Source organism: Struthio camelus, chromosome 2, assembly GCF_040807025.1.
Source record: "Struthio camelus isolate bStrCam1 chromosome 2, bStrCam1.hap1, whole genome shotgun sequence".
Lineage (NCBI taxonomy): Eukaryota > Metazoa > Chordata > Aves > Struthioniformes > Struthionidae > Struthio > Struthio camelus.
The window spans coordinates 68,455,632-68,482,650 of record NC_090943.1 but is presented as its reverse complement, the minus strand read 5'-3'; the positions used below and the strand labels follow the sequence as shown (position 1 = coordinate 68,482,650).

Sequence of the window (27,019 nt, the reverse complement as noted above, 5' to 3'; positions counted from 1 at the left end):
GTGGAGCTAAAGTCTCCAAGACACATACTCCAGTGGATAAGATGCTAGTCTGGGCCTCAGGAGATATGGATTCAAATCCTGCTTCAGTGTTACATTTTCTCAGGTAGTTCAGCAAAGCTAAATATACAGTGAAAAAGTAATTAAGCTAAGTCACCTTGTGTTTTCACTTGCCATGCAGCTATACCCTCGGTTAAGTCTCAGTGTTTTTTTCTTCCCTCTTGAAATTCAATCAGGGAAAATCTACCCATTGCTTTTATAGCAAAGTCCAGTGCTGTCAAATGGACTCTTGCATGTTTACTGAGTATAAAACTCAGTAAATAGTAACAAAGCCAGTATAAAACTTTCAGTAAATCCACAGTGAACAGTAGTTCTGCTACAAAATCAGACATTTCTAGTGACGTATTTTAATTCAGATCAAAACTGCTGGCATAACACTCAAAGAGTAATAGGAGCAGTACATGAGACATTCATTAATTTGTAAGCTTTTTGTTTTGTTTTTTTTAATAATTACCAAGGTATTAATAATCCATCCCTATCCATACGTGAATATACGTGTTCTGTTTATGGTATAGATGTGAAAGAAAATGTCTCTTAATTTGTTTCATGTTTCCCTCTTCACTGCATTTCTTCCAGGCCATTCCAAGATTTTCTTACAAGCTGTAAGATCACATAATATTTCATTTTTATTCACCCTCCTTCCAAACCTGCTTGATTTCATGCTTCAGATCAACTCTACCTGCAATATGACACATGAGAGAAACAAATGTGCCCACTGTGCCTCAAACCTCAAATAGTGGAACCTGACCAGGTCAGGTTTTGTCTACGTTTTTGTTGTCAAAGACTAATAAAGGTCTGATGCTATGAACAGCTGCTACTCTACCAAGTCACTTATTTCATGAATCATCTTTTCAAAATCAGTGCTCTGGCAACTCCGTTTCTATTTTTGTCCATGCCAACCAAAGAGTGAGAAAGTTAACAACTCCCTCATAATTGATAACTTATGTTATTTTATTTCAGTGCCACCTATAACGCTAGGTAGCTCAGACTATATATTAAATGGATCTTTAAGACATCCACAGAAGATATGTGACTCTGTGTTTATCCTGGAGATGTTTTTTCGTCTAGACTGGTCCCTTGGTTGTTTCAAATATCCAAAGACAGCAACCAAGGACAGACCTCAAAATAAAAACACATTTGTTTCCTTCTATTAAAACAATGAGAATAAATTAATTTCTTTTCTCTTACTTTTCTCAGTGCTGACATTGAGTCTCCCTACTTTGTTGTTTCATACCTATCTGTATTCATGTTACAGAAGAGACACAAAATGTACCCGTTCTAAACTAAAAAACCAAAAATAAACAAGAAACAACATAACAAAAAACCCACCCACCACTGTAACTAGCTTTTCAATTTATAGCTGTACATTTTTACAGAATCAAAACTTTTCCCATACTGTAGTGGAAAGCCATGAGAACTTTAGACATCATGACAAAAACTAGAATGTTGCCTTGCTAAATACTGGAGAAAATTAAAGACTAGTTATGGTTTAGGATGTCTGAAAACATGGAAATCATTAAAAAAAAAAAACCCAAAATTTAGACGTCTCAGCTGTATTTTGGACAAAGTACCCCTGCAGGCCTGGCTCTACATGAAGCAAATTCAATTATCAGTTAATGGGGCACAACAGCCAAACCAAGGTCTGTGCAATTAGACAGAAATGCAACAAGAATCCCAAGTCAAGCAGAAAAAAATTCTTAGCATCCAAGGCTCAGTTATGTTCATTGTTTACTGGTAAAACCAAAATATATCTGGGTATGATCTCTTCCTTAATCTTAGCAGTCCTCAAGCATCAGATGCATGCCTTTTCTAACAAGCAGTTCCTTATGACTCGTTAGCACAGCTTAGCCTTTAATATTTAGACAGCAATTTTCCAAATTTTTTTAGGACTTTAAAGGATGCTAAAGCCCTCGACCCCAGTGCACTTAGCCCAATTGTGCTCTGTCCAATTAGCCAGAGACTTGCAGGAAACTTGGGAATGCCCAGTGCAACTCTTTGCTCAGAGGAAAAGTCATAATTGCCTTCCAGACAGGATCCTAAATAAAGCCCGATTCAGTACTTCTAGCGAGTTTTTAACTTCAGAATTCCTCTAATTATTTAGCATCCCTCCAAAGACTTTATGGGGCAAAAGGCACCTTTTTTCCTGGGCCTTCCTTAGGACTAGTACAAAAACAATTTATACTTCATCATAGGTATGTAATTCCCTGTTTGGTCTTCAGCATCTCCTGTTCTATCTCAAGATAGCTCTATGGAAGAGTAAGTTTCTTCAGAATAAAAAATTTGGAAGCCTCAGGTGAATCTAGGCACTCTTCCTTATGCTTTATTATCCCTGTGGTCTAAAAAAGATTCTTGGTTACGTCCAGCTTCTGTTGCTAAATGAGGATGCAGACTTCACTCTGACAGCCCGTTAGCTCTTCTGCATGCCAGGCTTCAAATAGATCTATACCAATAAGAACGTCCTAATGAAGGCTTGCTTATCTCCAGATGAACAGGTATAATGACTAATCCTAGTAATTATTTTGTGTAGTTTTTGATGATATAAAGCAAATGAGAGCTACAAAAAATAGTAAAAAGGAAGATTGAAAAAAGAGGGTCTAGTAAAATGAAGTAAATATCAATACACAACTTAATAAATCTCAGATTATTTGCATATAATTAATACACAAATCCCTCTACAAAACTCAGACAGACTTGTTCACTCAAAAAGCCGATAAAAGCTGTCAGGGTAAATCTACCAGCCGCTTCCCTGGTGCATTTGCCAAGTCCGGCTGGCGCAATACAGGCAGGACACTACAGGAGAGAGAAGGGGAATGTTCTTGGTGCAATATTTATCAAAGGGAAACGCATAGTCAAATGGGAAGCAGATTCACTTGAAAACCCAGCTGGGAGTAGTAGTTGTTTCTGGTTCACTGCTATGTATGTGCAGGGCCCTTGCAGAGCACCTGTTCCATTAAGACAGAACCAAGAATTTCCCAACTTGCAGGACTGAAAGACAGACAGCAATTTGTGTGTTAATACTTATATAAGCAGAAATTATGGCATATAATGAAAGCATCAGGGTAGTGTTAGTTCCACTCCTCACATTTTCCCTTGACTTTATCCACTGCGTGGTTGTAAAAAGCTAGCTTTACCAACAAAAAAAAAAAAAAAGAAAAAAAAAAGGTTTTAAAAGTCTACCATTTAAGAAACAGGATGCTGGACTACAAATTGAGAGCACCAAATATGGACAGGGGCAGAAAATCTTGGGAGATGTCTACAGCAAAGCATTTGAAATGCCATAGGTTAACAGGATTGAAATTTCCCCCCAGGTTTTATGACACTCGATGCCATTACGGTAAAGAAAGAAATTTTCAGCAAAACAAATCTAGTGGTGGTCAGGAACAGCAAGACATATCATTTAGAAGCATGCTGCAGCAGCTATGTATCCTTAAAGCAACCTTCAGCCGTCCTTCTTTAGTAGCCATTATCAATTTATTTATTTATTTATTTATTTTGTAACAGACACATGAGGCTGGGCTTCACTCTCCATAAAAACTATTTTAACATAAAGCAGATTTTGATCTTTATTTGTTTTGAATCACAAGCAAAAAAAGTAATACATTTACTTTGGAAGAAGGTTGCCAAAAGGATGTAAAAGGCCTGCAAGTTTTCTTTTTGGTTGCCCTTAGCATTTACGGTCAACTTTTCCCAGCACAAAAGCCAAAGTCTGCTCTCAATTAGCCTGGCGTAAATCAGAGCAACTCCATTGACTTCAGACAGCTTTTCTGGATATAGAGCATTGTGAGACAGAACAGAATTTGGCCAATACTGTCTTTTTTTGCTTTACCAGCATCAAGGATTCTTCTCTTTTTGGAAGACTTATCGGTTGACACAAAGCAGATGACTGTGCACAACCTGTTTGATGTGGTAAACAAAAGCAAAGTAAGTGCCAAACCAGCTGACAGCGTTAGAAAGAAAAGAAACATGAACACTGTGGGAAGGAGAATGCTGAGGAAGAACTTGAACCTTCCACTGATTTTGGTAGTAAAGTCCAAAAATAACCAAGAATATTGCCTGAAAGAAAATTCAGCACAGCGCAAGAATGTGATTTTAATCCCTAATCACGTCCATCAGAAGTAATTTCACTGAACTTGACGGTGTTAATCTACTGTAAAACAAGATAGAAGTCTACGGCTACACACAAAGCGGAGATACCAGCAGGAGCAACATGCTGTAAAATTAACATGAATACTGTTACATGTTTCTCCTTGGTAAAGAACATGCAGTGTAGGAGTTTCCAGTTAAAGACATTGGAGCTCCTTTGCTCAGGATACTTTCCAACTGAACACAGCACTGCAAAAACTTATTGCAGACTTTGTCCCTTCCTTGGGAAGGACTAGGGTTACAACTCAAAACAAAGTCAGTAGTGAAAGATATGTGTCTTTCTTGGATGAACAAAAGATGCTTTCAGTTTATGGAGACAATAAATTGCTTTGATCCCTTTTTACAGATTCCTCACTACAACAGTAGTGAGGGAAGTAGAGGGGACATAATAAGCACGTAATCTGACAAAAGCAGATGATCTCTGCATCATATTTTAAAAAACGCTTTTAAAATGGAATTTTAAGATTTTATTCTAAATTGCAATAAGGCCTAAACTTAAGATGCTGTATTAAAATTCTTTAAATCAATAAAAATGTTGCATCAGTGACCATGTACTCAAATTTGTAAACTTAACGATTCCAGTAGATACAATGCAGAGATAAAAATATTTTTCCATTTAAGGTTAATTCAAACCTTATAAATGTGCAACAACATCACGTTAATCATTTGACATTGCTAGTATCCTGTGTTTAAAATTGAATGAATAGAAGCCACGAAGCTTTCCCTTAAACTACTTTCGCTCCCAGTTTAGTTACCAAGTGTAGAGCTACTACTTCATTCACCTACACTATTTCATTGAAAGTTGAGAGACTGACTGGGATTTGACAAAACAGGAAAGCTGGTTCCTCTTCCTGGCACAATTACAGATTTGGCTAGATGCTGTGACTAAAAAATGTGAAGGACAGAATTAGAACCAGCTTTTCCAAAATGTTTATTTACCAGCAACCCAGCGGGACTTTCAGAAGAGCCTTCATAGACAGGTGACTAGCTTCCTGTTCTGGCAATGTTGAAAATTTCATTTGGCATATAAGCTGCATCTTTAGGCACTAAAATATCTTTTGGCACTAAAATATCTTTTGTGGTCCCTAACGACTGGTGGGGAAAAGAATCATTGACTGGCTAGCTACAAGTAACACTTTCCATTTTTAGTTAGGGAGAAAAAAGTATTTTTATTTACCTAATACTCCTCTTAAATGCCAATCATATGCATTCATAATCAATGCCTCTTTCGTTAGAGAGGCAGGTGAGTAAAATAGAGGTTCCAAATGTAGCTGTAAAACAATACAGTTGAATATGAATCAGTGAGAATTTGATTATTTTCCTAGAGAAGATTCTAAGCACAACTGCGATATGAAGTTAAAATTGACTGTTTAAGTGAAGATTTCTTTCTTGGATTAAAACTGCTTCACATTATGTCAGCTTCAAGGGGGATGTAGCATAGGACCGCCTAATTTTTTTCAAAAAAGGAGGATTCCTACTGAAATTATAGTATGTTGGTGAAAAAATATTTCAAAGAACTTACAAAGCTCATCTGACACACTTCTAGATCCCACTACTAAAACTTAGCTGAAACATAAATTTATTAAGAATTACTGCAACACAAATCTAATAAGCAAACATTAATAATGAGAAAATGTACGGGTAAAAGTTGGTGTCCCACATGACTTGTATTTGTGTGCAACAATAGAATCAACAAAGTCTGTGGAGTTGAAGCATTCCCTCATTTCTAATTCAAATTCATCAGTTCAACACACCAACGATGTCTGCTGAATATCTGTCAATACAGATCCCTAGCCCCATTAGCAAGTCAGGAAAAGGAGGCCAAAATCATGCAAGAGGCACTCCATGCAGAGCAGCTGAAGCACCCAGCTGTACTCACACCGAAGCCGCCTCAAAATTGGCCTCAAATGCACTGTCATCCTCGTCACCAGCCTGCAAGACCGTGGGGCGCTTGGCCTCCAGCTCACTACAGACCCGGCCAACAGAAGGTGATGGAAAACAAGCATGAATGTGTTGCCAAATGCAAAATAAGCCTTTATGTCATATACAACACTCATCTACTGTTTAAATTATCCAGTCTTATATTTTCATATTGCCTGAAGCCACTCAACTCTAGTCAACTTGGTTTGCTTTGCAAGATGGGCTGCTTTACATTAAAATTTGGGATTTTAAGATTCTTAGTTTATATCCAGTGCTACCCAACAGAAATCCCCCCCAAAACTTCCCAAATATTATGACCAATACAGAAAATGTTCTTCACGGAGCATGCACTGGTTTTGCAAATTACACCTCTGAGCCACTGGATGACAGATATCTGGTCAGCTTTAGGTACCTGCAGCATACATATCTACATCTGAGCTAGTCAGCCAGATCCCCTTTACAGTCATCAGAGAGAAAGAGCCAGTTTCAGAGCATGATTCATCTTAGATGAAATTTCAGGCATGTAGAATACGTTAGATAACTGAAGATCTAGAAGTGCTTTCTACACTCCACTGACTTCAAAGGGAGGCAGGATGATCAGACATCTAACTTGGGCAAAATTAATTCCAGCCCTCCTGTGTGGTATTCAGATGTGCTGAGGATCTGCAGCTCCCATTTTTTGTAATCGTGCACAGCCCAAGCCAACTGTAATGGTACTGGCAATGCAGTGTTGCAGACTGCTCCTCAACTAGTCATTACTGTCTCTCTTCCATTAATTATAAAACATTACATACATTTACTACTACAGTGTAGCCTCAAAAGAAAATACTTATCTGGAATGATAACTGCAGAGAAAAAAGAAAAAAAAGAAAAGAATTAACTGTAACATATACAGGAAAAATAAATCTGCATTACGGTGACTATAGTCTTGTTACAATCTTCTAATTATATTGATATTTTGAATATAAAATCTGTGGAATAAAATAGATGGAGTTAACCTTGGTTAGTTCCCACACTGAATGCTCTACCTTATGGGGTTTGGTCCATTTACTAGGGGTAGATGGTGCCAAAGAACCTAGGTATGTAGATAAATCAAGTCACCCACAAACCAGGTTTCTTTTAACCTTTTTTTTTTTTCTTTTTTAATGCAATGGAAAGAGGAAAAAAAGGAAACATAAATGTATGGCAGATCAGTAAAGTGCACTGAACATAATGGAAACCAATAGAGGAAAAGAAAGGAGTATTCCTTAGCTCATGCACTTACTTCTCACTAAGGTCTTCGATGCACTGTCCGTGGCCTAGCATGAAGGCAGGGTTCGACTGACTGCACGGACTCGCAGGGGCTGATAAAGTGCTTTTGACATTCTGTACCGAGTGTCTCCGGCTCCGCCTGCGCTCCAGTCCCCTTCGCTCACTAGCACCGAGACTGGCCCTCCTTCTGTCCTTGCGCCCGCTGGGAGGAGGGTCAGCAGTTTCATCTCCATCCTCGTGTCTCAGTGTCATCTGAGAAGGAGAGAGAGTCGAGACTTCTTATGTCGTTCCTTTAGATATCATAGGCCTTCACATTTACACTTTCAAAGTTACCTGGTCACAACACAACTCCTATTAGGGGCACCAATTCTATAGCCATCCATCTAAGTTGCTACCTATCCATTAGTACCATGCAGCAGCTCTAATAATGGAATTCTATACTGGCATCCTTTATAGAAGACTACAGGACCTGTAACAACAGATTTCCTAGATCGCTTATATTCTTCTTTTTATTTAGGACTTAATTTTTAAAGAAGCTGAATAGTGTTAGACACCCAGCTGCCTTTACCTCCTTTCAAAACACTTAGGTGAAGTCTTGGCTCTACTGAAATCAACAGAAAAAACTCTCAGGCGTAGGCTGACTAAAGATTCAACATGTAGATAACATATACAGATTTGGGAACACAAGTGGACGTTAATATCTATTACTTCAGAACTTATGTCACGAAGTGCCGTAATTTCTTCTCAGCCAAGAAAGAGACCAACAGTTATACACATAACTGAATCTCACTTAAAATTTCTATTTTTACAGATCTCTCTGCAAAGTAAATGAAGGAAAAAAACTAACAAAACAAACCTATTTCTGTGAACTGGTACGACAATGGATAAAAAACCCAGACCACACACTGCCAAGCCACCTAGTTGTCAGGCTAGCATAACTATTTTCACATATGCCATTTACTGTTTCCTGCCAGTTTAGAAGCACTATCAGTACAGAGGAGCATATGGATAACACAAGAAGAGAACAATGTTGAGAATAGCATGACTGCTATGACATTGGACAGAAACTTTTGACATAGGTTGGGAGCTCACAGCAGGGGAGTAGGATGTGGATGCAGAACCTAGCATCTTGATTACAGCCATGCCTACGGGCTGCCAACATGACATCGTTCTAACAAAAAACCCACAAGTGCAATCTTAGAGTACATGACGAAAGATGTTTCCGACAGAAACAATGAAATCGTTGTGTAAAAAGGACTGTTAGACCTCATATGAAACACAGCACAAAATTTAAGTCATCATTATTTGAGAAAGACCCATTCGGATAGGAATGGTTATAGAAAAAGTCTACGTGGGTGAACAGAAGAATGGATATGTTCTTCCTGTTTCTATTAGTCTTATTATTCTGATGACTCTTACCAGAAGAGAATGTGGTAAAATGAAGGCAGGGGGATGTGTGATATTTCTGCTTAAGGAGTAAAATCTATTTATGCGGGAAAAAAAATTATTTGTATAAAGAACAACACTGGCAGAAAAAGAATGAATTTATGTTGGTATGTCTAAATTTAGTCTGGTTATCAAAAGAAAGCTGGTAGCCATGAAGCAATCTGCTAATTTTACCATCAGGCCTTTTCAAGAGGTACAGCAGGAGCAAAAAAGCAACTTTTAAGTTTAATGATCTTTTTTGGAAAAGGATGTTATGAGTTGATGCCTCTGACAACAAAAATAAAAGGGAACATGCAGCCCTCTGTCATTCTTGGGTTCCTATATCAGCTTAACTCTTCCTGCAAACTGGAACATATAAGGAGTAACTCCACTGAAGTTAACGAAGTGACATGGATGTAGAGTTGATGAAGAAAATGGAGAATCAAATCGACCAAATTCTTTGGTGGACGTAGATGGAGGGAAAGTCATTTCACTTCATCACACCAGAATATGAATTCATAATTACGTTACATTAACTTCAGTTTGAACTTCCCCCCTAAAACTTCCTGAAGTCTGAGAAAGGCTCTAATCCTTAAGAAACCGGATAGCCTATCTTAGCATATAAATATTTCAGAAGTGGTTATTTTATATGTATGTGGTGAACATGGAGTCATTCATTACTCCATTGCTGCAAACCGTATAAGAACTGGTCCAGTGTAAACTCGTAAACAAAGATTTGCTGGATATTCAGCTGTGAAGTGAGTGGTATTTGTGAAGCTGAGCTCAGCTGAACCTTTTTCATGAGCTGAATACTTTTGCATGTGGCAAGAACTTGTACTTACTTCAGGACGTGTAACTAGCAGTCTCAGAACGTTTTAATTGCAGGCAGAACTGCCTCTAAAGATGCTAGTAAACGTTCTATTTTGCCTTGCAGTATGCCCCAAGTCTAGCACAAAATGCATTTATACTAAGCGTTAGTCATGTACTGTAGCAGGTCACACACATGAATGTGTATAATACATCTAACAACCAGATGTTTTTCTTTTAAAATAAAATAGATAACAAAATTTCACCTAGGTTACATTCCCCCCTCCTCCCAGCTTTGAAGTCTGCACAAGCTGTAAGATGCATAAAACAGGGCATGTTATGTTACCTCATAAATGTTAAACTGCTCAACTAAGTCCAAGTCTGTTCCTTTCTTGTTCAAGTGTCTCTGTGAAATAGCTTCGATGCCTAGCTCTTCCAGACAGTCCACGACGTCGTAGAAAGAGTCTTGATCTGGCAACCCCGACAGCGTCTAAGAATCAAAGGAAAAACATTTAAATCTGTTTGTTTTGAACAAAATTAAACAAAGGCTTCTAAAAGTGAGTAGCAAGTGGTGCTATGTATGATTTCAATAAAACAAAAATCATGATGTGGGATTACAGACACTTAGAAAATAAAAAGCAAGTGGCACAGCTTTTAACAAACAACTCTGTGCACTGTGTAAAAACCCAAATAACTGGAAAAACAAATCAATGTCATTATTTCATACAAAAAAGTATGGAAAATGTAGGTCTCTAAAACACACAGTTGGGTTCTTCCTGGCTTCATTCAACTACAGATTTAAAGAACAGAGAATATTAAAGCATCAAACACAGGGATAAAAGCAAAGAGAGAGAAAAAATGGTTTAGCTAAGAACAGTGAAGCTGATTTCCTACTGATTCCTGTAACTTTGGCCTGAAGAAGAAAAAAGTGCAATGTACAGCTGCGTGATGTGAGGACAGCAGGAAACATCCTGCGCCATACGCCTACTGTCCTCCACACCTGCAGCACAGGTCATTCTCCTAATGCACAAGTTGTTCTAGGTTACGGAGATATTGACTCCTTTCCTCCTTTTCAACTTCAAAAGTCTTAGTAAAGGTATGCTGATCCCTTAACTCCAGTGAATTATTAGAAGAGTTACAAATTCCTAATTATGGGGTAAATTCTCACCAACAACATTAAAGAGGAGTCTTTGCACACTAGCAAATAACTGATGCCAACAAGTAAAAGTTGTTGAACATGAACTACTTGAATTTAGAGCTTTATACGGTACCTGTATGAGAGAGAGAGCACTTTTCTTACCATAGTCTAGTTTGCCATTTTTTGATGGATTCAGAAAACCCAGAAGAAATGGAAGGTGGTCTTCTGCAGTATGCCATGTATTTCAGATATTCCATGTCAGTGTAGGAAGCAGTGGTGGAATCAACCCACTACCACAACTGTACTGCAGAGGGATGTTTGGGAAGAGGACATGGGCGTTGGACAGCTTTGTACATTTACAAAGTCGACAGAGACCACGACTATCTTGATTTGCTATTGTTTTCTACTCAGCTTGTGCTGAATTTCTACTGTTCTTTATGGATGATTCAAGAAGTTGAGTCTAATTCTGCTGTGCATTGATGTTGAGCTGAAATTACTGAACATACAGGGCAAGTTACTTGTGGAGCAGCATGTGTGCCATTGCAAGAGTCAGTTTGTACAGAGCTGCTTCTGCAAAAATAAGGGAGTGCACACACTTGAAGCTCAGCAATTATTCTGGGTTAGCTCACCAAGGAGACATCCACTCTGAGGCAAGCTCCTCTTTCCTAACTTTAAATACTCAGTCGTCTACCACAGGCTACTTATCTGTGTTCCCAATAGAGAGGGAATGAGCAAGACAGAGAGTGAGTGGGTGCAAGAGCCAGGCACTCTCCAGAAAGATTTTCGTTCCCTTCATGAATGAGATAGGATGAATCATGCTCCCAGAGTGCTTGTTTTTGAAACATGGCATTTCCAAAGTTGCTCAGAGCAGCACAATGCAGAACACAACAGCTATTACGGGCTACTTCCCCACAGAGATAAGCTTTACATTCAGGAGGATTGGTCTGAATTATGTGAATAGCAAACGATAGAAATAGATAAATGAAATACCTTGCACTTTTTAGAAGCACCTCTTTCCACTGAAATGAGGCACTGGAAAAACATGCATTGTCAAGTTTTTTTTGTTTTTGTTTTTTAAATAAAACGCGACATAGCGATATCTCATTCAGTCATCTTGGGACTATAGTCAGATCTGGTGAGGTTCAGTCGGAGATCACTGTAGTTTGAAGGCTCAGCAACAACACAAATGAAGTGTTAGGCTTATAAGTTCAGGCTCTAATTAAGAAGTCACATCTATCCAGGACGCTATTTAAGCATACGGTTAAAACCTACTGAATACAATGCAATTAAATTTTTCTGAAGAGTGCTAAAAATAGATATCATGTACGCTTTGTTCCTTCCTGAATTAGCACCTAGCAATGAGCAGAAACCTGAGGCTTCAGTAAATGAAACTGCTACACTGTAAATCCAATGTAGAATGCAAATTCAATGTAAATTCAATTTCTTATTTGAGCAGTAGACAGCAACTATGCTAAGTGTCTTCAAGCACAATTAAATGTGACGCCTCATGTGCAAAAGGGCAGCCAACCAACCACACCTTTGCTTCTGTGCATGTACTTGCTAAAAATTGAGAAAATGGCCCTGAGTTGCTATGCAGGACACCTGCCTTTCTTCTTACCTGAAGTCAGGCAGGCTGGGCAGACAGGGCAACACAGCAGCACAAAGTAGTAATAACTGGCAGCTCTGCTTTTGCCAGGAGATTTTTATTGGTTAATACAATTTTTAATCACGCAGCTGAGCAAAACCAATTTTCACTGCACGCTAGTGGCTAGAACTGGGCAATTAAACTCTCATTTATAGTAATCAAATAATTTTCCTTTGCATGGTTTGTCATTAAACTCACAGATCCATTTTCAGAGGCTAATGCATATAAAATTCAATTTCCAACATGATAAAATAGGATGAAAAGGGCACCACCAGCGCCGTAACTAGGTCACTTCAGTCTGGCATAGGAGAAAGCCCTTTGCAGTAATTAAACCCAACGGGTATGATGCGCTTGCCTAACTGGCTGACTAATTCTGGCTTGTGGTATTAGAAAACAAGCGTGCGCCACCATTTTCCCAGTTGCTTTATCAAGGAGCAGAGCACAGGGGCATAAATTTGGCAGGTCCTTGCAAGGTCTTTGCTCCTTCCTAAGGAGCCGGCTGAGATCAAAATGATACTCCAGAATCAAAATACACATACAAGTACCAAATATTTCCTTCTGCCCTAAGGCCTGAATTATAAAATGAAAATATGCCCAGAGAATTAAAATTCAGCCACTGAGAGAAGTGCGTTTAAACTATACTCTGTGGCTTACTTGTTGGATTTTATGTTATGGTACCACTAGCTTAGACCACAACTGGGATATCAAATCTGAAACTCTTCGGAATTCAGATCTACAAAGGAAACATGATTCTGAATGTCAAGATTTAGTCTTACGCCTCTGTCCGGTTGCAGTTCCAGAAAATATCCTTGAATTAAGGAAGAGCTTGTTACATGATTTTTTTTGGTCTGTTTTGTGATTTTACAAGTTGCTCTCAAGTCCTTCTGGGAATGCCTGCTCAGATGTGAGCTCTGTCGTGAGCATCTGCTTTTGCAATGGTGAGCTAAATTAGAACCGAAACGCCAGCCTGAGAGTTATGAGCTTGATGCATCTTCTCAACCACGTTTTAACTAACAAAACAAGAAATTTTGCCTACTGCTAACAGTAACAGTCTGCTACTGTTACAATGAAAAGAAAGGCAAAAAGCCTACGGGGAAGTAGTATGGGGGGGGAGTTCTATAGGAATATAACCATCAAACGTTTTCCTAGATGATCAAGCCTATTAGACAGCGTACACAACTGGTAATACCATAATATTCTTATTACATATCCTCAGCTATGTTTCTGAACAAAAGCAGACTTAAAAATTAGGTCTAACCTATGCCTAGCTGCAGACTGAAAGGCTCGCTCTATTTATCATTTTTAAAAATGTGTAGTTCTGGATGGTACTAGGTAGTGAAAATAATAGGCATGGTGTCTTTTGTCCTTTACAAAACAGCAATAGTATAAAGCAGTGATACAGACCACAGAGAGTCTAGCTAAGTATATTCCCTGCGTGTGAAGAGGTCCACATCATCTAAAAAATCTTGCTCTGGTTACTAAACATCCAACAGATTGAGCTCCACTAGATGGCCCACACACTAAACAGAGACATTACCTAAATTTTGCATGATATGATGAAATGCAGTACACAGTAAACAAACACGCCTAAGGATATTAAACAAGCTTTCAATTGCTTTTGGATAGGAAGAAGTGTCCCCCATGGGTGTGCTTTCCTGGGAACTACAACTTCTTCTGAAACATCCGGTGCTGGTCCCTGTCAGACACAGGACACTGACCTTAAAAGATCCTTGTCCCAGTGCGGCACTTTTGATGCACTTAAGACACGTCACAGAGAAATGAGGTGCCAGGTGCTGTATTAACACCAAACTGGCCTGAAACAGCACATTCTCAGCTACAGCTAAGGGACTACTGGTAGTACTCTATGTTTCTCCTAGTAACCTTTGGTCTGGAAGCTGGTGCTAAAATTCTAGTCTTACATTGGATCTGCTAAAATACATTAAGTGCTATCTGAACTTATTAAAAAAGTAGCGATTTTTACATATTTAGTAATAATTTTATCTACCTACTTATTTTTTAAACAACTTCAGCATGGTCATTTGTATTGCATGATGTCAAAGAACAAATGTAATACTCCATACAGGTAAAAAGAAAAACAACAGTAATCTTACCGCTACAAAGCCACCAGTGTAATGTCAATAAAAGAGTTTTTACGGAAAATTTGGGAAACAAAAAACAGTAATTAAAGTATAGAAGTAAATGGTTACATGAATTAAATACAACACGGAATTTTCTTTCTATATTTGATGACTGGTTTCTTTTATATAAATGAAACAAAAGGTTTAATCTGTCTGGACCACAGTAAAAGTTCTGATGAAGTGCCACACGGGAAACTAGTTGTTAAAATGAAGAAAGTAGGGATTAGTATAAGAGCTAACAGACTGCAGGAACCAAAGGGAGGTAACAAGGATTATACTGCAACTATAAAGAACCTGAAGTATCTGTATTGGGACGAGTCTCATTTGAGAGATTCATTAATGCCTGAACTGTAAAAAAAAAAATTAAGAATAGATTAATGATATCAGTCAGCCTGAATAAATTGGTTACGTATCAGCAGAGGAGGGACAGATGATAAAAGGACTGGAGTAATGGCTGTCCAGGTGGGTTTTGTACTCATGAGCAGTCTGTAAATCTGTACTTGAAGAAAGAGAAGGGAGCAAGATTATGTTTCCTTAAAACAAATTCCTCTTGAAGATTTTTGTCTGTACTGAAAAGTCTGACAATTCCTTGCCTAGAGAAGCTGAAATCATCTGAGCCTTCTTTGTACTCTCTGCAGGGAAAAAAAAAATACAACTGTGACATGCTGCTTGCTGTTTTCTCTAAAGTCATGAAAAAAATCCCATTAAGAACATCATAAAGCTGTCCATAAGCCAGATCATAATTATAAGCATGGCATTGTGGGATTCCTCCCTTCCTTGATCTTTCTAACTGCTTTGCTCCTTTGACTGTGAGATGCTTTTTCTTTTGTTTGTTTCTAAAGAACTACCTCCTCCTAAAAATAGCTTGAAATGTAGTGGAAAAAAATCAAACTAGAGGGATCAATTGTTGGATGACAGAGTCAATACAGAGCAAAATATTTTTAAAAGTCAGTCACCAGGCAAATGACAGTAGTAAGAATGATTAAGAGAATTCTCCTAGAAAGAGGATCCTTGTATATACAATGAGGCATAAAATGGAAATGGTAAAAAAAATCAACAACAAACTAGTAAGTTTATAGCTGCCTCAACTTTAATAGCACTTACAGTTAAAAGCATGAAAAGGACATACTGCCTTTCAGAAAGATCACAGCAATAGATAATAAGAAGGTCTTTTAAAATTGAGAGGAACTCTACTACCATATTAGCAGGAGGAAGGCCAGCTCTAAACAAAAGTACTGTGATATCAGTGATGCTACTGGAGGAGGTTAGGTCCTCTCAGACGTCTTTATTCGACAATACTAACCATTAAGAAAGTATTTTATCAAAAAGAAAACAAAACAAAAGAACCCTTAAAACCATGTAGCTATGGATAGAATAGGCTGGTATCCTGATTCGTGATCTACACAGACAGAACTCAGGATCTTTAAAAGAACATAATGAGTAACAATAATATTCGGTAGTACTCTGACCTATTAAGTACAATCACAAAACAAAAAGTTATTTTGATTTTTTAGTAATACACTGATTTTCTGTGTTCTTTAAAAGATCCATTTTTAAATGGATCCAACTTTAAATCTCAAGATTTCTTTAGAATTTGAGGACTTTTTAATTTTTAAGGACTTCAGGCTAATTTCACCTTTTACAGGCCTTTCACTTTCTCCCTCTCCTTAGCACATGTGAGTACTTTGAACAATGTTTGATTTTACTAGGAAACAATTATTTGTAATAAAGGCCTCTGAAAACTACAGAGAAAGAAACACAAAATCAAAAGATGTTTTCTCTCTTCATTTTTAAGCAGAAACATTCTTACTAGCACTCAGATCTGTTAAATTCATCATATTTGCTTCACAGTGAAAAGAAATTTAAATGCGCTGAAACTGTAAAATTGCGCACAATACAAGCCTTTGTGAACATGTGATCTCTTCATCAGTACATGCTTTCTTTCCCTCCTTGGACAAGTCGCTGGGCTAGCCTGTTGAGTTTTGTTTTGTGTTCTACTGCCAGCTTTGGGAGAGGAACCATGTCGTGATATGCTTGTGCACGACATCTAGCAAAATAGCAATTCTGCTCCCAACTACAGCCCCTGAGTGACAGGTCTTTTTTGTCATATACTCTCAATAATAGGGCAGAGCATTATGCAATTGAAAATACTAATATTACCACTTCCAGTCACACTAAAAAAAGAACGCAAACCTTATTAACCAAGGTCATCGCATAAACCAGCAGTTCGGTATCAACGCCATCCTTCTCCTCCAGGATCTCCATGATATTGGACCATGACTTGGCTCCTAGAGGTAAAGCAGAAACCATTGCTGATGGTGATCAAAATGGAAAGGTGTTGCTTCAACATTTATCCCAGAGGTAGTGCAAGCAGGATTCACACAGCCAAGCACAAGACCAAGGGGAAAGCTAATTCTCTCCACCTTCCTCTACAGTTAACAGAGAGTTAAGTCAACACGGTCAGTGAAAGATATGAGGCATCATAACAGCGAGGTCTCAAATATGTCAGGTGGACTTTCCTCGAAAGAATCAATTTCTTTTCTCTGATGATGAAGGAAGCTCTGTTAGCTCATTTTGGTGGACTTTTAAAATCAGGCGAGATTAATTTTGCCCCACGTATCAGAGGTTCACAACAAAAAACAGATAAACTCACAACAAAAAAATAGATAAATTCACAAACTATTTTTCCAGTGCATTTGTCGCTTACATTCCTAGCAATACTACCAAGTTATAGGCATTAAGATAAGCTCCATTAACAAAAAAGGATTACAGAGAAAGACTATTTCCCAGAACTACAGGTTGTGTCTCTCAGATAAAAAACATCAATGAAGAGGAAAGAAAACGTGCTGTAGTTCTTACTCAAATTTAATAAAAATCACCTCTACAGACCTTTCAAATACGTTTGCCTTACTTTTTCACTAAGTAAAGTCAAAATCTGTGCTTCTAATATTGACATATTTACTTTAGATTTCCTGATGCCAAAACCAAAATGGCTTATAGTTGGCTTGTTGTGCCAAAAAAGTCAGACAGGAAAATGCCAGTCAGACTCAATATAATGTCTTGTATGCAAAGTTCCTCGTTAAAACATCCTATTTTAATTGGCTAAAAGGAAAATGGATACATTTACTAAAGAAAAACTCATACATATTTTATCTAGGAAATTAAAGTAAATTGTGAAAGTCTATAATTCAATATTTTGTTTGGAGTAAAGTTAAAGGTCAGGAGGACAAATCAGAAAGTTAACCCTCACTTAGAGCCACTCAATTCAACTGTAGAAATACATGCAGAAACACCTTGCATCTCAGAGAGAAAAAAGCAGACTATCCTAACAGACTTCATGCCCTCAATGCTATGAAGATGATGACTCTTAGAGAATAATCAGGCAGCAAAATGCAAATGCTTCATCACAACAACCTGTTGCTGACTGATCAGTGACTTTGAGTTTAAAACCTTGCTTTACAGTTATTTTAATGACAGTCATTGCTTATTCATGCTGACACTGTGAAAGTGTGCATGCATGCACACACATCCTGCTGTACAGACAGCAAATCTCTGCTAACTGAAGATCTCCATTTTCAAAGGGCTGGCAGTGAATTGTGTGAAAAGCTTCCTATTAACAAACATACAGCAGTTTTTCTCCTTTTTTTCTTTTCCTCCCTTTTTATTGAGACATTCTCCGATCTTTACTACCGGAAAATATTAATAATAATGAAAATTCAGTATTAATACTGAAAAAGATTCCTTATCTCAAGCAAAATCAAAGTGGGGGGACTCATTCTCACTCTCAAAGTATATTCATGTGCATTACTGATCCAACACTAATTCAAGCACGTTGTTGTAATGAGAATATACTCGGCACCTCTTCACCAGATTCGCTATATTACTAGACATTTTGTGCACCACATGTTCAAAAGACATGTGGAACAAATTCACTCAGTTCACAAATGATATATGATCAGCAGGAATGATATCCTCACTACAAAAATGTCTTCCTGTGGTTTCTAGTGAAAAATAAAAATGGAAGAAAATAAGAAAGAGAAACAAAATGGGGAAGCTATGCAAGTCTGGCCTATAACAATACCATAGGGAAAAAAGTGAGTTGTCAATAACACGAAAAATTAATTACTTAATCCACACTGCATTATTCAGCGAAAGTCCTTCTAGGGAAATATGCCTTTATTTTGCAGACAGATTTATTCTTATTGGCATCATGTTTTCTTTTTTTAAAGACGGTATCCCAGTGTTTTGATTCTTTTTCCTGAATGTCTCTATATTTCCCCATTATCTTAACAGAAAATTTTTAGGATCTCCTTGCTGTTTCCATGCAAAGATGACATATAATTTGCTCTAACCATACTGCTTCTCTGTTTCAGAATACTTTTTAAAATAATTGTTTATTAGGCAAACTTACTAGTTTGCCTAATACAAACACAGCCCCATAATAGCTCATCCACTTTTCAAAGGCTTTAACTAGGATGCTGCTACTTACCTTAGGCCATTTCCAAAATTCAGCCTTAAGTCTGCAATTCTTCATCCGTTCCTCAACTGGTGTTAATAGAAAGCAATACAATGACTTCAACGGAGCAACTCCAGTTTGTACCAGATGAAGCCTTTCCTTCAAAATGCTATTTTCCTTATTGTGATTTCAAGCTGAACAGTGAAGGAGCGAGCATGAAGTTAGGCATAAGGCCGTCGACTGATCCCAGGAACAAGATCGTTCCGGGCTGGAGAATGCCCCATGAAGTTATTGCACTACTATGCTTTGGTTAACATTCCTTGCTTCTCACGCTAATGAGAACCTATAATTTCCAACCTACGGTCTGGACAGCATGGAGTATGGGCAGATCAAGACTGGGTGTCCACCCTCATCCAATCTCATGCCCTGAGGCTTGGTTGTCTAAAACCTCTGTTCCTGGGGAGTCACAACTTAAAGGCGAGACTCCAGGCTGGAGTCTTACTTGAGAAAGTTCATTTCCAGTGCAGCACTTCTTGTGTAAGAGGATGGATGGCACAGTTAAAAAGCTCCTCTCAGGCTGCTTAGGAAACCTTTGTGAAAGATACCCTGGGAAATCATACACTAAGAAGAGAATGAGTCTTCCAAGAGTCATAGGTTGCTCTAGTGAAATAAGGATGCTCACTTAACAGATTTGAAAAACATGAGGTGTTTTTTTCCCCTTTTCCCTTAAAAGGATATTTGCATTGTGGAAAATACTAAAAGCTCTCCAATTATAGATGGGTTTCAAACCTCTGAGGAAACTATTATCCAGAGCTAAAAGCTCCAGCTTGCCATTATCTATGGAATGGTCCGAATATTACAAATTTTGAAAGACCTGACCTTAAATCTAAATTTTGAAATGCACATGGATTTCTAGTAAAAACACAAATCCATTTAGTGTTCCTATGCTATACAGTTTGTTTTTAAAAATATTAAGTCTAATAATTTATGCATGCCAATTCTCAAGAAGTTCACCCTCCAGCCTGCCCCCTCCTTCTGATCCCGGTGCAAAAGCCTGCAGGTGTGGAATCCCAGCTCTTTTTCTGAGAGCAGACTGTGATTTTCACATAAGGTTATGACTCCCATGCAGGACTGGAGGTAACGTTAGCAAGAGTGATGAAATCACTATAGCAAAGCACTAAAGGCTGCTTTTTGTGTGTGTTCTCCTGCCTTCTACTGGATAAAATGAGAATTGCTCAACTGTGTTTCACATGCTTCCTACTGGTAACAGCGACTATTCTGTGCACTTTGATAGGAGGGCTGGGGCCTTGTCCACGATGCTACTACAACACCCTTTGTAGCTAGGATGGCATATAAGTACACAGAGAACTATCAGCTTGCAACATATATTAAATATAGTCTATTAAATCCTGTTGCCCATTGCTTTGAGACTCATTCTTTTCTCAGTCTCCCCTCAAAATGTTTTTACACATGAATCTCAGGAAAAAAATTGACATTAGTTTAATGCTGTCATTCGTACCTTACATAAAATCTTGACATCACAGCTACACAGGATGCACACAAAATATCTCAACCAGGGAAAAGCTAGGATCAGGCTAGAACCACACATGAGGACCGACAGAACTGATGGTCAGAGAATTGGCTCTGTTTGAGCTCACCAACTCAAAGAGTGCCTGTCTCTAGCTGCCATATGATAGAATATTACTATTTACTTTTGGAAAGACCTGTGCATCTTGTATTCCTGGCTATTTAAATATTTGTGAACATAAAGCCTTCCCTCACGCCTACAGTATTAGCCTGCATACCTAACTATGCGTGACAAGGAAAGAAAAGTGGACAATTGCTAATGCAGGCCCTGTACAAATAGTATAACCACCACCGAGGCAGCAGAAGTGTAATTCATAAGCTGAATATAACAGTACATATTACATCCAATTCAGCCACAGGGCTTTAATCGCAATACTCAAAAATGCTTGTGATAAAACAGCCCTGGAGGGCCTGTTGGAAAGCCAACCCTGCTGCCCAGCACCCCAAGCACCGTCCCAGCATGCTTCCACTGAAAAGACATCAAACTCCTCTGTGGCTGTGGAACAAGAAAAGCCAGGGAGTGAGGGGGAAAGCAAACCCTCAATGGAAATATAACTAAAAGCTACTTCCTGTCTGATGAGGACTCTGCAGTTATTCACTTAGGAGCCACTTGTATCGGAGAGCAGAGCAGGCGCTTCTATGAATCTTTGTACCGCGGTTTGCATATGGATGTGCCCTTGCATGGAAACTACAGATGGGATCACTTTGAAACTGGGCTGAGTTATTAGGGGGATCTTTATGTTACTCATGTGTGGTACACATGTTGAGGAATTATGTCATATCTCATCACCTTGTATGTACATGAAATATTGGACTTTTTTCAAAGCAGTGCTAAACTTAATTATATACCTGGAAGATTTATGACAACATTTCAAGAAAAGGCACCTCTCTTTTCTTCCTCTTTATTTCTATTCTGTTAAATCAGTCATTAAGGGCAAAGACTTCTCAATTAGAAGCCACTAATTTCTAAATGTAATTAAAAAAATAGCACTTTCACAGCTAAAAGGGCTGTTATGTTGATGACCTACATAAAGAACTAAAGGTAGAACAAGGAAAAAAAAGATCTCTTCTGTAGCTAAGCATAATTGCTTATTTAAAAAATTTGGGTATTTGGGGATAACTTCTTTGGGAGAGTTCATGAGACACTCTGCCAACCCATAGGTATGAGAAGTCCCATAAACTTTCCCCTCCTACTCTTAGCAATCATCCATCCAGCAACAAGCATCACTTTTTTCCCTACGCTTTTTTTGTTGATACTGAAGTTGTTTTATTGCTTTAGGGCACTGTAATGTTTGCTTGAGGCCATTCTACAGCTACAGGAGGGAGTACACAGCACTTGGTCGTGTGTGCAGGGTCCTACTTTCTCTCTTTTTTCTTCCTTAATGAGGTTTAGTAGCATGCGAACACATGGTAACTTGAACAAGTTGAGAATACAAGTGAGTTCAGAGGGCTGCAGAAATACTAAGACTGGCTGTAAAAATAAATTACAGGACCCACAATTACATGAAAATTGTAACTACATTTCTGCTTATGGCATTGCAGGGCTCATGGGTTTTAATTCAAAACAGAAAGCCTATCTGAGGAGTTCACTATTTTGAAGTGTTATACTGTTTTTGAACACCCCGTCTGCTACCCTCCTTAGCAGATAATTTTTTTTTTCCCTTCGGTCTTTTCAGCACACCTATTCAGATAGCTGCAAACAAAATCTGGCCACTTCCTCCTTTTCCTGGTACCACCTTTCCTCCCGTTCTCCAACTTTTTTTTAATTTCACTTCCCATATCAGTTCACTTAAACAAGTTCAGCATGGAGGCTGTTGCTCCGCAGAGGGGATCTTGCTTTTAACTCCCATGTGCTGGAGACCACAACAACAGCTCTCGCAACCTCAAAACCTCTCCTCGAGGCAAAGGAATGGTTTACATCAAGAGAGAGTGGCCCAGGAGCTTAGCAAGAGCTCTGCGGGAAGAACAAGAAAGGGCCATTTTTGTTCTATTTATTTGTAAAAAAAACCCACAGTATACATATTCAAGTGTTTTGCATGACTTTTGCAGGGCTTTATTTTAATGTAACAACAGATGGTTTTGTTTTCCCTATAAAGCCTGTACTATTACTGACCTCGTCTTTCTCTTCAAAGGGATTACACTGATTAGATATCATTTTCTCTTGTAAGTCAGATTGCTGCTTTTCAGAAGGCAAGGGAGAGATGGTCTGGCCCAGGGGAGCCTCCAAGGTTCCCCCATATGCGACAGGGTTTACCTTGCTTTGGGGCGCAGGAAAGGAGAGACAGTGACTATGGTGTAGAGGGAGGCAGCAGGCTCCTTCGAGTTTTCATCCTTTGCTATTCCACTATAATTATTTCTCAAAACTATCTTAAGTTACACGAACATTTAAAATAAGCTTTTAATTAGGAAGTTAAGGGTATGACACATAAAACAGGCACCATGACAGCAACCCTAGGATCACTGAAATCAACAACTAAACTCCTCCCTCACCTCAGTGACACTGGGATTTCATGCCCCCCAAATAAGGCTACTCACCTCTCTTTTCATCAACCGTAGACACTGCCTGGATTAAAAGGGGCGCGTTGGATTCAGTGTACTCCACAAACACCAACAGCAGCTTCAGCGCTGTCTTTACTACCAGGCGAAACTGGAAGAGAAGAGAGTGCCTTGTTATTCAGCAAACCACAGCACTGCCAGCCGTGCGGCATGGCGCAGGGCACGATGCAAGCACAGCAGTTCAGAGCTGGTAGTGGCATGCAAACAGATGAGAGCTGCAGAAGGACCAAAAAAAAGCCAGCTGGCTGAAAAACTCATTCATTGGGCGGCACTCTCCTAGGTAAGCATCAGAAGTCAATGAATACAAAAGAAAGCTTGACATTGCCACACATAATAAGAGGTCCAATATGCCACCTATGCATGCACCTATGCATACCTCCCACCATCTTTGGACAAAGCCTGATGTGCACCAACTCTACTGAACAAAGAACACACACATTCCTCTGTTCCTCAACGCAACATTTATTTCCCGTTTTCACTGTGAGCATTTAATAGCCTTACATTCCTGTATGACAGGACGATTTTTTCCTCATGCTTTCTTCTTTTTTTATAATGTTACTACTTAATGGTTAAATGATTAAGTAGAATCAATATTAACTACACATGGAACTTGGGAGAAAGCCTATTTGATCTCTGTCCTACCTTGTCACAAAATATGTGACTTAATGGAACTGAGCATGCAGCCTCTAAGTTCTCAAACTCATTTTTTCATTTATTTCAAACTCATTTTGTCATTCAGACTCATTCTAAACTTATTCCCAGGAGCGTGAGTTTAGTAAAGACTCAACTTCAGTACAACTGACCTACTGAAGAATCAATAGTCAAACTCTGCCAGCTTTACCACAGATCTCCCATTTCCAGACAGAACCATTTTACTATTAGATAATTTTTGACTCCTAAGAATTTCCAGATATATGTATGATTAGATGTATTAAAAAAACCTCTTTACTTAATGGCATATTCAGAGTTTTGAATAAAAGGAAATGTGAAAGAGGCTGACTTTGTAATAGACAGGGCTCTGCATGCCCAGTTGAGAAGAATTTTATGGGAGAATTGATTCTACGTTAAACCTGTTATGTACTCAATCTAAATCACAGATTTAAAGCCAAATAGAAGATGATACATAAGTGGTCTCAGAAACACAATTTTCAATCTCCTGGGATTGAATCAGGCTCTGGAAAAACAGATATTTGTAAGTTTATCAGATTTTTCTGCTATCTTGTTCCGCAATAAAGCTATCCAACAGCTTTTCAGACTTTTAATAAGACAGTTATACTAATGTGGTCATTACCTGCTCCTTTGCCAGTAACAGATTTTTAAATCTCATTTAGGATGCATTCAGGTATAGATGAGCCCTGCCTTTGTCTCATCACATTAAGTTGGTAGGCAGCTTGAAGCAGAATCACCTGCTCATTAAAATGTCTCACTTGGAGGAAGGGGGGAAAAATACATTATCCTGTATTGCTATATTGCTTCAGGGATCTATATAGTTTCTGTTAGCATTAACTCACTCCCACTCCCTCAGTTTCTCTGTTCCTTGACACATCTTTCCTATGAGGCAAGGAATCACTTCTATTTTATAGACGCACTCAAAGACAGCAACTATATCTAATAAAGAACACAAGTTTCACAGGTATAGGCTTGAGTTAGTGTGTTCACATTGCAGCTCACAGTTACACTTGAGCTCACTTTAAGTTAATGAACTAAAACGCAGCTTGCAGCTTGCTGCTAAACATGGAGTTTACTGTGAACAAATGACCCAGGCATTTCCCTAGCTTCTTAGGTTGCACCCCGCTGTGCTGAACTGAGCTTAATGTGCTGTGGTGATACTACTAGCAATGTGAGATCTTCCGTTGCTAAATCTAGATTGTTTCAGACAAGACGTATCATCAAATCACCCGCTTTGGGGGCTGACAGCCAGGAAATCCCAGTGATGCACCTGATCAGCTCCCCAAAGACACTTACTTAGCGTATTCTGCAGTTGTACTGCTGCAGTAATACTTCACTGATATACAGGCTAGTCAAATTAAAGGAAGTTTGAGCATGACGAAACAAGGCATAATTGCATCTTGGAAATGCAGTGCTGATACATCAACAAATCACTTTCCCGTGATTGCACAGGACATCTGTGCATTTCCCTAGCCTCCCAATACGACATGATTTCTGCTCTACAGTGACACTTCCCTTAACAGTCAAGGTCAGCTGCTTAATAGAAGATATCTAAGAACGTCCAGCAAGTCTCTGCTTGTTTGGTAAAGTCACAAAGTTATCAGATTTCTGGAAACAATTGTAATATTAAGATCCTGCCCAGATAACCATCTGTGTTATGCACCACCTACAAATCTAACCAGGATACCTTCCCTAGAAAGGAAATCTTACTATTGCATAACATTTTTAATGGTCCTTAAAATCTCAAGGCATGGCCACCTGGTGACAATGGGATGTATTTACACATAAATACTCAACAGCAAAGCTCCATATGTTTCCATCTGACAGCAATCAGTGAGAAATAATGGTGAGAAATAATGGGCATATGGATGTTTTTGCTAATCTCTCTCTCCTTTATTTATTTATTTATTTATTTATTTTTGGCCAGAAAGGAAGAAGGGCTTTTTCTAATGCCAGTGGTCTAACAGTTGCGGCCATCCCAGCTCCTCTAGGAGGCAGCTAGTCCCCATTCAGGTTGCAACAGTCACGCTGCAAAGCTTGTAAAGCCTCAGGGCAGCCCACTGCAGCTGACCCCAACCAAGGCTCAAGCCAGCTAATTGGTATGCGAGTTAACTTTCTGAGGCATTTTAAGGGAGAGACACAGTTTTTTTAAAAAATCCATGGGGCAATCACACCGTTAGTTCAAATAGGACTTAATGTCATAAGAACAATAAAAGGAGACAGAAATGTGCTACACTATCTCAAAAAACCCCTAGTTTCATCACTTTGAAAACATTTGTTGCTGTGATTAATTCCAAATTTCCATAATTATTAGTACTTAGTTAAAAAAAAAAAAAAAGCCTACTGATGTAATATATGCATCCACTGGCTCAAAAAGTGGTGTTTTAACAGTTCTGAGATTAAATCAGGATTCTTAAACTTCTTGATGTTAAGTATGAAAACTTTAATTAAGAAAGTTAAGAGGGTCATCATATTATGTTTTGTATCACTTGCAAGTCAATTAAGAGAGAGGAAATGATGCCAGCATCTTCTGGCTAAAGACGAAACGTAGACATCAATGTAAAAGGAAGAAGAAAAATTATAAACATTTTTCCTCTGAATTGTTTTATGTTACACAGTGGAGTTTGGCAGCCCCTTCCCATTTCATCTCTTTATATTTAGACAATCGGAAATGTGTTACAGACCCAGCCAAACAGACTACACAGCAGACGGTAAAATTAATGTCCCAAGGAAGGGTTTGTCCCAACTGTTAATCATTTGCTAGGAAAACGTTAAGCCTTTATAAGGAATGTTGGCAAAAGATTCATTAACTTAGAGTCCAAAGGAGCATTTTCTAAGTTCAGATTTAAGAATTTAGGAATATTAAAAAAAAAAAAATTAAAGTAAAATTCTGTAAAACTCAAATGTTTCACTCAGGGTGATATAGTTGCTTTGGATTCCACTACCCAAATTTAAAGGAGAAATGGACATTGAAGTTTTAGCTAAAGATTTCCGAGGACCAAATCATCCAAGGCCTAATCCAAATGTGGGCTCTGTCTACTAGGCCAGGTACTCAGCACGTTGATCTGATGCATCTAAGCAGAACTGAAGATAAAGAAACATGACTAGCTGGTGATAGGTGACCAGAAAAGCCAAAAACCCGTCTTGCTTGTGGGACATGAAGATTCACATGCCTTTAAATATAGGACTGCCTAAATTGCATCTGAGTGCCCTGAGACAATCTGCAA

The 27,019-nt window shown here is 38.5% G+C and overlaps 1 protein-coding gene across 9 annotated transcripts in view; it reads right to left on the bottom strand.

Annotated features, from left to right (window-relative positions):
- FHOD3 (formin homology 2 domain containing 3) overlaps positions 1 to 27,019 on the bottom strand; it is a 414,657-nt gene that overhangs the window by 112,690 nt on the left and 274,948 nt on the right. For all 9 annotated transcript variants that reach the window (XM_068936172.1, XM_068936173.1, XM_068936165.1 and 6 more), the window contains 4 exons: positions 23,103 to 23,214; positions 16,718 to 16,812; positions 9,950 to 10,093; positions 7,385 to 7,623 (listed from right to left, as the gene is read on the bottom strand). In XM_068936172.1, coding sequence (XP_068792273.1) covers positions 7,385 to 7,623; positions 9,950 to 10,093; positions 16,718 to 16,812; positions 23,103 to 23,214 — 590 coding nt within the window. The remainder of the gene's footprint in view (positions 1 to 7,384; positions 7,624 to 9,949; positions 10,094 to 16,717; positions 16,813 to 23,102; positions 23,215 to 27,019) is intronic.